Source organism: Pecten maximus, chromosome 4 (genome assembly GCF_902652985.1).
Source record: "Pecten maximus chromosome 4, xPecMax1.1, whole genome shotgun sequence".
Lineage (NCBI taxonomy): Eukaryota > Metazoa > Mollusca > Bivalvia > Pectinida > Pectinidae > Pecten > Pecten maximus.
The window spans coordinates 37,451,377-37,464,219 of NC_047018.1; the positions used below are offsets into that span (position 1 = coordinate 37,451,377).

Sequence of the window (12,843 nt, forward strand, 5' to 3'; positions counted from 1 at the left end):
ACTCTCTCACACACAGGGACATCGTTACTCTCTCAGACACAGGGACATCGTTACTCTCTCACACACAGGGACATCGTTACTCTCTCACACACAGGGACACCGTTACTCTCTCAGACACAGGGACATCGTTACTCTTTCAGACACAGGGACATCGTTACTCTCTCACACACAGGGACATCGTTACTCTCTCACACACAGGGACATCGTTACTCTCTCAGACACAGGGACATCGTTACTCTCTCAGACACAGGGACATCGTTACTCTCTCACACACAGGGACATCGTTACTCTCTCACACACAGGGACATCGTTACTCTCTCACACACAGGGACATCGTTACTCCCTCAGACACAGGGACATCGTTACTCTCTCACACACAGGGACATCGTTACTCTCTCACACACAGGGACATCGTAACTCTCTCACACACAGGGACATCGTTACTCCCTCAGACACAGGGACATCGTTACTCTCTCACACACAGGGACATCGTAACTCTCTCAGACACAGGGACATCGTTACTCTCTCAGACACAGGGACATCGTTACTCTCTCACACACAGGGACATCGTTACTCTCTCAGACACAGGGACATCGTTACTCTCTCACACACAGGGACATCGTTACTCTCTCACACACAGGGACATCGTTACTCTCTCAGACACAGGGACATCGCTACTCTCTCACACATAGGGACATCGTTACTCTCTCAGACACAGGGACATCGTTACTCTCTCAGACATAGGGACATCGTTACTCTCTCACACACAGGGACATCGTTACTCTCTCACACACAGGGACATCGTTACTCTCTCAGACATAGGGACATCGTTACTCTCTCAGACATAGGGACATCGTTACTCTCTCAGACATAGGGACATCGTTACTCTCTCACACACAGGGACATCGTTACTCTCTCACACACAGGGACATCGTTACTCTCTCACACACAGGGATATCGTTACTCTTTCAGACACAGGGACATCGTTACTCTCTCACACACAGGGACATCGTTACTCTCTCAGACATAGGGACATCGTTACTCTCTCAGACACAGGGACATCGTTACTCTCTCAGACACAGGGACATCGTTACTCTCTCACACACAGGGACATCGTTACTCTCTCACACACAGGGACATCGTTACTCTCTCAGATATAGGGACATCGTTACTCTCTCAGACACAGGGACATCGTTACTCTCTCAGACACAGGGACATCGTTACTCTCTCAGACACAGGGACATCGTTACTCTCTCACACACAGGGACATCGTTACTCTCTCAGACACAGGGACATCGTTACTCTCTCACACACAGGGACATCGTTACTCTCTCAGACATAGGGACATCGTTACTCTCTCACACACAGGGACATCGTTACTCTCTCAGACACAGGGACATCGTTACTCTCTCAGACACAGGGACACCGTTACTCTCTCAGACACAGGGACATCGCTACTCTCTCACACACAGGGACATCGTAACTCTCTCACACACAGGGACATCGTTACTCTCTCAGACACAGGGACATCGTAACTCTCTCACACACAGGGACATCGTTACTCTCTCAGACACAGGGACATCGTAACTCTCTCACACACAGGGACATCGTTACTCTCTCACACACAGGGACATCGTTACTCTCTCAGACACAGGGCCATCGTCACTCTCTCACACACAGGGACATCGTTACTCTCTCAGACACAGGGACATTGTTACTCTCTCACACACAGGGACATCGTTACTCTCTCAGACACAGGGACATTGTTACTCTCTCAGACACAGGGACATCGTTACTCTCTCACACACAGGGACATCGTTACTCTCTCACACACAGGGACATCGTTACTCTCTCACACACAGGGACATTGTTACTCTCTCACACACAGGGACATCGTTACTCTCTCAGACACAGGGACATTGTAACTCTCTCACACACAGGGTCATCGTTACTCTCTCAGACACACAGGGACATCGTTACTCTCTCACACATAGGGACATCGTTACTCTCTCACACAGGGACATCGTTACTCTCTCACACACAGGGACATCGTTACTCTCTCACACACAGGGACATCGTAACTCTCTCACACATAGGGACATCGTTACTCTCTCAGACACAGGGACATCGCTACTCTCTCACACACAGGGACATTGTTACTCTCTCAGACACAGGGACATCGTTACTCTCTCAGACACAGGGACATCGTTACTCTCTCAGACACAGGGACATCGTTACTGTCTCAGACATAGGGACATCGTTACTCCCTCAGACACAGGGACATCGTTACTCTCTCAGACACAGGGACATCGTTACTCTCTCAGACACAGGGACATCGCTACTCTCTCACACATAGGGACATCGTTACTCTCTCAGACACAGGGACATCGCTACTCTCTCAGACACAGGGACATCGTTACTCCCTCAGACACAGGGACATCGTTACTCTCTCACACACAGGGACATCGTTACTCTCTCAGATATAGGGACATCGTTACTCTCTCAGACACAGGGACATCGTTACTCTCTCAGACACAGGGACATCGTTACTCTCTCAGACACAGGGACATCGTTACTCTCTCACACACAGGGACATCGTTACTCTCTCAGACACAGGGACATCGTTACTCTCTCACACACAGGGACATCGTTACTCTCTCAGACATAGGGACATCGTTACTCTCTCACACACAGGGACATCGTTACTCTCTCAGACACAGGGACATCGTTACTCTCTCAGACACAGGGACACCGTTACTCTCTCAGACACAGGGACATCGCTACTCTCTCACACACAGGGACATCGTAACTCTCTCACACACAGGGACATCGTTACTCTCTCAGACACAGGGACATCGTAACTCTCTCACACACAGGGACATCGTTACTCTCTCAGACACAGGGACATCGTAACTCTCTCACACACAGGGACATCGTTACTCTCTCACACACAGGGACATCGTTACTCTCTCAGACACAGGGCCATCGTCACTCTCTCACACACAGGGACATCGTTACTCTCTCAGACACAGGGACATTGTTACTCTCTCACACACAGGGACATCGTTACTCTCTCAGACACAGGGACATTGTTACTCTCTCAGACACAGGGACATCGTTACTCTCTCACACACAGGGACATCGTTACTCTCTCACACACAGGGACATCGTTACTCTCTCACACACAGGGACATTGTTACTCTCTCACACACAGGGACATCGTTACTCTCTCAGACACAGGGACATTGTAACTCTCTCACACACAGGGTCATCGTTACTCTCTCAGACACACAGGGACATCGTTACTCTCTCACACATAGGGACATCGTTACTCTCTCACACAGGGACATCGTTACTCTCTCACACACAGGGACATCGTTACTCTCTCACACACAGGGACATCGTAACTCTCTCACACATAGGGACATCGTTACTCTCTCAGACACAGGGACATCGCTACTCTCTCACACACAGGGACATTGTTACTCTCTCAGACACAGGGACATCGTTACTCTCTCAGACACAGGGACATCGTTACTCTCTCAGACACAGGGACATCGTTACTGTCTCAGACATAGGGACATCGTTACTCCCTCAGACACAGGGACATCGTTACTCTCTCAGACACAGGGACATCGTTACTCTCTCAGACACAGGGACATCGCTACTCTCTCAGACACAGGGACATCGTTACTCTCTCACACACAGGGATATCGTTACTCTCTCACACACAGGGACATCGTTACTCTCTCACACACAGGGACATCGTTACTCTCTCACACACAGGGACATAGTTACTCTCTCACACACAGGGACATCGTTACTCTCTCAGACACAGGGACATCGTTACTCTCTCACACACAGGGACATCGTTACTCTCTCAGACATAGGGACATCGTTACTCCCTCAGACACAGGGACATCGTTACTCTCTCAGACACAGGGACATCGTTACTCTCTCAGACACAGGGACATCGTTACTCTCTCAGACACAGGGACATCGTTACTCTCTCACACACAGGGACATCGTTACTCTCTCAGACACAGGGACATCGTTACTCTCTCACACACAGGGACATCGTTACTCTCTCAGACATAGGGACATCGTTACGGATTATATGTGAAGACAGTTAGTACTATTTTGTAGAATGAATTATGAATTACCTAAGAGTTGGTGCCTTTGTCCTTTAATGTATGTATACTATGTTATCCAATAAGTTCTAAAACTTAAGGAATAAAGTTAAATTAAAATTGAATTGATTATTAATTAGCCTCATTCACAAGCAGCAAAACGCGGATCCTTGCTACTGGCTATTTTCCAGCCTCTCAGAAAAGTACATTTTAAGGCTTTTTCATTGGCTAGTTTTACTGTCCATTATAATTTTCACGTTCGCTTTAACAGTAATTTATGAAGTAAACAGCTCATTTAATGCTTGTGACCCTTTATTGTTTTAACACTAATTCTTATTAAGAACTTTTTTACGACTTTATATTTGCCAGGACTTCCTTTCAATTCCAAAAACATAGTCGTTCAGTCAATTTTTGAACCAATCGCGTTGTAGCATTGATAATAAATCCCATTGGCCCCGCCCTCTCACCTGTGCTATAACGCAAACAATGTCAAACGGTAGAATCTGGTAATACATAATTAGTACATGTGTGTACATCATCATCATAAACCTATAATATAAACATTTAAACACAAACGCTGTCAAATTAACGACTGAGATGTGAATAATCTATTATTGTGGCCGCCTATAGATACCTGTAAATCAAAAATCCAATATATGTCTGTTTCTGATAGCAAAAAACGAAAAATAACTGTGACAGGTCGGTAATATATTGTTGGTAGGATTAGGTTGCATTGTAAAAAGGAAAAATGTGACGCCTTTTTATTTGCGTTCATCCACAAAATATCCATCAGAAAAACAACCAGGCGATATCTCAATTACAATCCGAATAAGCGGTGTCACCCCGGATATCTATATAACGGTACCACTGATGGTGACATACACACCGGATATCTATATAACGGTACCACTGGTGGTGACATACATACCGGATATCTATGTAAAGGTACCACTGGTGGTGACATACACACCGGATATCTATGTAAAGGTACCACTGGTGGTGACATACACACCGGATATCTATATAACGGTACCACTGGTGGTGACATACACACCGGATATCTATATAACGGTACCACTGGTGGTGACATACACACCGGATATCTATATAAAGGTACCACTGGTGGTGACATACACACCGGATATCTATGTAAAGGTACCACTGGTGGTGACATACACACCGGATATCTATGTAAAGGTACCACTGGTGGTGACATACACACCGGATATCTATGTAAAGGTACCACTGGTGGTGACATACACACCGGATATCTATATAAAGGTACCACTGGTGGTGACATACACACCGGATATCTATGTAAAGGTACCACTGGTGGTGACATACACACCGGATATCTATGTAAAGGTACCACTGGTGGTGACATACACACCGGATATCTATGTAAAGGTACCACTGCTGTGACTAAAACACTGGATATTCAAGATCAGCCAGTTGGTGGTAACCATTGGTTTCAAGCTCATTAAAAAAAAATGCCCAATAAAACTTTTATCCCATTTTGAAAAAAAGAAACAGCCAAAGCAGCTACTAATGTATTTGTTCCTTCAATCAGACCCTAACTACGAGATAACATCAGTTCTACATAAATCAATCGTCATTCGGTGATCATGACGTAATAAAACTTGTCAATCACACACCTACTACATAGCACACTCTACTTCCGCTTTCTACGATAAAAACATGCGACTTGTGTCTTTATATCTGAATAAACAAAATTACTGTTCTAGTCGATATGAATTCAGAACATCAGATACAAATTAAACACTAAATCAAATTTCGGTCGTTGTTTTATGTAGAGATACAAGCTGACTGATGATTAAGTCCAGTAAATGAAAAAACATTAAAATATTAATCTTTCAAAATTTTAATTTAGCTGTTGTCAGTTTTGTTAATTGATCGATATGTATTCACTTCCTTATATTACACGCATGTCAGATTCCAACAAGCCACGGTGATATTCCTAATGCGTTATTATTATCTTCGAATTAAATTCACGGGGGGAGGGGGGGATCTCAATATAAATAATGCTCAGCTGTACATGCGATGTATATTTAGTATTTTAGTGGCATGTAGTTGTCAAATTACTTTAACACAATCTAATTAAAATTAGATTTCCATTATCTACGGAGTTTACAAAATACATAATGAACATATCATTTTAATTAGATTGACATTCACATCGAGTTAATATTCTTACTACTAATATTACTCGCAGTCCAATACATGTATAATATTTCTATAAACTAATTTTCATGAACTGTCTACGTTTGAAAAAGAAGTGATCTCCAAACTCAAAAACAAAAGCTAAAAATAAAAAAAAAAATAAAAAAATATCGATCTTAGGCGAATTTGAACTAAACTGGTCATAAGTTCACCAATCAATAATCCTGAACTTAAAAGTTTTCATTGGAAAGCATAACAAAATTGAATCAAAGTTCCTTAGCAACGGGTTTGTCCTTAATCTTATAATAATAATAATGCTTTCCTATATTGGAATATTTAAAGATAAGAAATGTCTTAGGTTGATATACGAAGCCTTATTAGCTAATTCGAGGACTGGTATTCGTTTATTTCAATCTCGATTCATAGGGTTATGACTCCGTTAAGTAGCTAAATGCATTGCAGGTATAAATACATTAATGGACTTTGTGAGATGTTACAGGTAATTACCTTCCCATTTTATTGCCCTGTTTTATTACTCATAAAGACATTTTCTCTTGATAAAAACTTTTGTAAAAAATGTAAAAACTTTGTTCGTGGTGAGGTTAAACTTGCGAAAACTATATAATTAGGAAGTCATGAATTAGAAATAAAGTTATAAAAACCAAGAGTTGTGTAACAATCTAATAAGCGAGCCAGTGAGAGCAAATCCATCAAGTATATACTTGGTATTGTCAAACACGTGTGTCTGTACACTCGGACGTATCTTCAGTCACGCGGATGTCTTGTTCACACAGTTGCTTCTCAGTAACACAATATAATTATTTTCTTTCAAAACCTAATATGAAAGGATCAAAATTAATATATATACAACAATATATTTATTTACGATTTATTACGAAAGGGCCTAGTTTAATATATATAACAATTATGTATGCATATACATTTACGATTTCATTAAGCTTAAAATACCGCAATTTAATATACCGGGAAAGCGCTATGTCTGTAATATGTGAAAACGAAATAATGTGAAAGTTTATTTACATATTTAGTTTGCTAAAAATAAACTAGTTAGAGATAAAAAGGTCCGCTAGCTTTAAAAGTCGCCTAATAAGATAAGATCACATGTAAAGTAAAACGCCTGACGAGATAATACATTATAATCGCCGGTCGCAACAACCGTGAAAACAAACCAATACTATGATATAGCCATTGCACGGAGAAAATCGCCCAATGACAAATAATCTTGGTGAAAAAAAACCCAATAAGACATAAAATAGTAATAACTTCGTTACCGCAAAGTTGTCTATACAAAATATCACGCCGCGAAAAAAACCAAGACAATAATGAACAACAGCGAGAATAGTACACGGCGTGTTATTGTGAAATCAGTTGGGAAGTTAATAAACGCAAATATAGTATTCTGTGATTTTTCCCCATAAATACGAATTATCTAAGGACAGGTCAACATTTAACACCAGTTTTCATATTAAAATACCGCGCACTGCTATCAGGTACTTAATCTCAATCAAAAATTAGTTTAAGCTGTAACCGCTATTTTGCTCTGAGTTCGATTTAAGTTCAAATGGTTGCTAGTCAGTTGAGGCACTATCAAACAGGCCGTCATTTTATCAATGTATAAATGAAAATCAAAATGCATTAAAACAATATTTGTGTTATAGCGGATAAGTTAGTATTTAGTAATCTGCCACCACGATATACCCTACCTGGAAATTATTCCACTGGCCGGAGCACGATATCACAGTTATGGCCACGAAGCAGAACAGTTCATACTTGATTCCCATAATCCAAAAACACAAGAGAACCCAAAAATTGATATAGTAATGCTTATATCCAAACGAGGAGTAGAAGGTGATTTTCCACTATTCCCTTCACTGGCTCGTGCAGTTTACACTCATAATTGTGTGCGCCCAGAGGCATTCTTCTCATCCTCGGGCTCTTACATGTCGATACGTACTCACGGAATGTACCCGAGCAAGTGACGTACACAGCAGGTCCGCCCTTCCACCTACCGATGACGAGTCTGCGCAGCTGATGTACTCGCCGCTACTTCCGATGCTTGCTATCCAAGAAGCTGCCCACCTTTACCTCCTACGGTCGCCAGCGTCTCACCATGATTACCGTAACGACGTGTGAGCCTTGGGCCGTGCGATGTCACGCTCTGCTGATTCGCCCTCTGGCTATACCAGGTAGATGAAATATGTACAGATGACGTTCTGTTGACGAAAAACAGGCAACTGTCTTCTGTATTAGGAATCTGTGGAGTAAAATGTCAAGCTATCCTGGGTTCAGATGTAGAGTTTGTCGACCAAAGGTCAGAGTGGAACTAACTCTGTAATATCAGGTAATGATTGGATGCTGTAATCCACGTATTGTTGTCGAGGTGTAGTACGGTGTGCCTTCCTGGTTTTCAAATCACAGCATCCGGACATTGGTCAAGGACGGAATTCGACCCGCTGATGTAGGACGATGACTGAAAAACACTGCGGAACTCAGCATCACATAACAGGATGGTATGCAACAAAAACAAAACAAAACAAAACAAAACAAAACAAACAAACAAAAACATCAAAGTTCTTGGCGACATGACAGAACGTTCATTGTTTGTGGTCTTGTAGAAAGGTGTTGAAACATGATTAATTTCTAATCTATCGCATAAAATAAATAAATCAATGATACACATTAATTGGTAATTGTTGTTCCTGCCGAAACAGGTGATTTTTCTTGGCCTAAAGTAACAAGAGTATCATCAACGGTACCACTATATTTCACACCAGTATTTGGGGGTGACTTCGTTTTTCTTGTAATCTATTCTTTAATGGATCTTAGTTCTCATCTTATTTGTTTTTCGATTGTAGTTGAAGTCTTTGTTTGAAATTAGATAGTCACGGCACGATATGATAAAATTATTGTACAAGAGCTGTCCATTTTCCTTAAAATTGTTTATCTTGTACTAAATGACAATCTTAAACATTTATGATACCTAAGACCATGAGATATTATGCTTAATTTACGATGTTAGTTAATATCATCGATGTACAATGTACAGATTATATGCTGCAATAAATGTTCATGTAAGCAGAGACCTATATACTTAATAAATTAATATAGGTCTCTGATGTAAGTAAAATAAACAATCACTGGTAAGTTATGCAATTGTCCTACAAACGGTCATGAGACAAAGATAACACAATTAAATAAGTTTGAGACAATGGTAAGTATGCAAATGAGCTAGACAAAACTTAAAATCAAACGTGAGAACAATAGCAGGTATGCAAATTAGCTAGACAACTTAAAACAAAGTTAAATGTGCTGTATAGTGGTGAATAAAGATCCTAATTAATTAGATTTATAGGTGATGGTTTGCTGACAAGTCTAATACGTCTTTAGGAAGTGAGCAGACACTTTCATATCGACAAATGCATCAGTGTATATTTGATAGGATGACTTTGATTTGTCCTCGATGTATATGATTTGTGGTTTCTGATCAGCGCTTGTACCTTGTGGTTTTTTTATGAACCTCGTTTTCCTGATATGCTGTAGTAGTATAAGTGATTGTTGAATACCACTTTTCTGTGACAGTTGTAATCAGTGTTACCTCCTTAATATTCAAATCAGGTCATATTGCACTCTCTGTTGTCTGTCAAGATGACTTTTCTATTAAATGTGGCACTAATAAGGAGGATGTAAACCCATTATCTACCAACAGGAGGGGGCGGGTCACGTCATGATTTCCCCTGTTTACATTCAACATACTCTGTAATTACATATAACGAAGTAATCCTTCCCTATTTACATTCGACATACTCTGTAATTACATATAACTGAGTAATCCTTCCCTATTTACATTCGATATTCTCTGTAATTACAAATAACAAAGAAATATCATTATCTCCCCTATCTACATTCGACATACTCTGTAATTACATATAACGAAGTAATCCTTCCCTATTTACATTCGACATACTCTGTAATTACATATAACTGAGTAATCCTTCCCTATTTACATTCGACATTCTCTGTAATTACAAATAACAAAGAAATATCATTATCTCCCCTATCTACATTCGACATACTCTGTAATTACATATAACTGAGTAATCCTTCCCTATTAAGTATTTACATTCGAAATTCTCTGTAATTACAAATAACAAAGTAATATCATGACCTCCCCTTTTTACATTCGACATTCTCTTTAATTACATATAACAAAGTAATATCATGACCTCCCCTATTTACATTACACACACTCTAATTACATATTACGGAGTAATATCATGACCTTCCCTATTTACATTCAACATACTCTGTAATTACATTTAACTGAGTAATCCTTCCCTATTTACATTCGACATTCTCTGTAATTACATCTAACGAAGTAATATCATTACCTCCCCTTTTTACATTCGACTTACTCTGTAATTACATATAACGAAGTAATATCATTACCTCCCCTATTTACATTCGACAAACTCTGTAATTACATATAACGGAGTAATCCTCCCCTATTTACATTCGACATTCTCTGTAATTACATATAACGAAGTAATATCATTACCTTCCCTATTTACATTCGACATACTCTGTAATTACATATAACGGAGTAATCCTTCCCTATTTACATTCGACATTCTCTGTAATTACATATAACGAAGTAATATCATTACCTCCCCTATTTACATTCGACAAACTCTGTAATTACATATAACGAAGTAATATCATTACCTCCCCTATTTACATTCGACAAACTCTGTAATTACATATAACGAAGTAATATCATTACCTCCCCTATTTACATTACACACATTCTAATTACATATAACGAAGTAATATCATTACCTCCCAAATTTGCATTCGACATTCTCTGTAATTACATCTAACGAAGTAATATCATTATCTCCCCTATTTACATTCGACATTCTCTGTAATTACATATAACGAAGTAATATCATTACCTTCCCTTTTTACATTCGACTTACTCTGTAATTACATATAACGAAGTAATAGCATGACCTCCCCTATTTACATTCGACATTCTCTGTAATTACATATAACGTAGTAATGTCATTACCTCCCCTATTTACATTCGACATACTCTGTAATTACATATAACGAAGTAATATCCTTATCTCCCCTATTTACATTCGATATACTCTGTAATTACATATAACGTACTAAAGTACACACAATACAAACATGTAAATGCACGAATATAATTGACGTACAACCGTACAACTGTTTGTTGTTGTTTTTTTTAGTATTACAAAGGTCAATCTCGACAAGACATTATAGTTATGCGTTTTAAAAGAAAGATTACCGATATCGTTTCCTGTATAAATCTATATAACTATATACCATATCGTGACAAAACGTGTGTATTGAGTCATATTTACTTACCTTACACAATAACCAATATCGTCCCACCAAACAAACATCGATACACTAAACTCTGTGTTATGTTACGTTTTTCCATTAATTGGACAATGATATGGTCTTAATTAAGGTCATGGATGTAAAAACATCACAATAATATTTTATTTCCAAAAGAGCCGGACACGAGTTTGAATCTATCACTTTATGACGTATCTGATCAGGCTGACCCCTATGTTATGTCTCTGTAACTACGTCAACGGTTTGACCCCAGGCCTTCTCACCATGTTTACCGTATATATATATCTACCGGTTTATAGATCTTATGTAAAGGTACGTTCGTTAATGACCATTTAATTCTCTCATTACTTGACCGACAAGGAAATTATTACATTGACACGGGACAAAACGGAGTAGTTTGTTTTTGATAATCATTTTATTCAGATCTCATTTTTATTGGACAAGTTTACAGCACAATAAGTTTAAAGTACATGCCTATATCAACTCTCGATTGATACTTTCATATAAGACTTTTGATGGAGGAAAAAAATCCAAAGAGATGAAGTGACGGGTGTAGGGACTTTCTATGTTATTTTTGAGAATGAGATAAAGTCACTTTGTATGCATGGTACATCTTAAGTTAGAGAACATACTTTATAGGTAAATGACAACATTAATAATGGTGAGCACAAGTTGTAACGAAGAGAAGAATTACATATTGTTTATTATGCTATTAAAATTTTCCCATTTCACTAGATATTCCTGTTTCCTCGAGGAATATCTATAAAACATTGATTTTTCGATTTTCAGAAAACAGTGTGATTTGCTTCTCTTCAAAATTCGTACCATTCGTTTCAAACATGCTGCTGGGCTCCAGTGGCTGAAATCAGTCTACTTAACGGCATTGTCAACAGATACAGACTAAAAGTATGGACGTAGGCATTAAATATCCCAAAACCACTAACCAATCCACGCAGTGCTGTATTGTCCAGTACACTGTAGGGTTCGTAGTTATTAAATATCATATTTGAAATGACGAACCTACATCGCATATGTTAAGAAGTTCCAATAAGAGGTGGAATATCGTTTTATGTTAGAGAACGTCACAGCAACATTTTAAAGATTACTTAAGAAATAAACAATA

General features: G+C 39.3%; 1 protein-coding gene across 1 annotated transcript in view; it reads right to left on the bottom strand.

Annotated features, from left to right (window-relative positions):
* LOC117326000 overlaps positions 1 to 9,002 on the bottom strand; it is a 29,352-nt gene extending 20,350 nt beyond the window's left edge. The window contains 1 exon segment of the mRNA XM_033882551.1: positions 8,036 to 9,002. Within this exon segment, the coding sequence (XP_033738442.1) occupies positions 8,036 to 8,113 (78 nt within the window). The 5' untranslated portion in view covers positions 8,114 to 9,002.
* Positions 9,003 to 12,843: the final 3,841 nt, after the last annotated feature.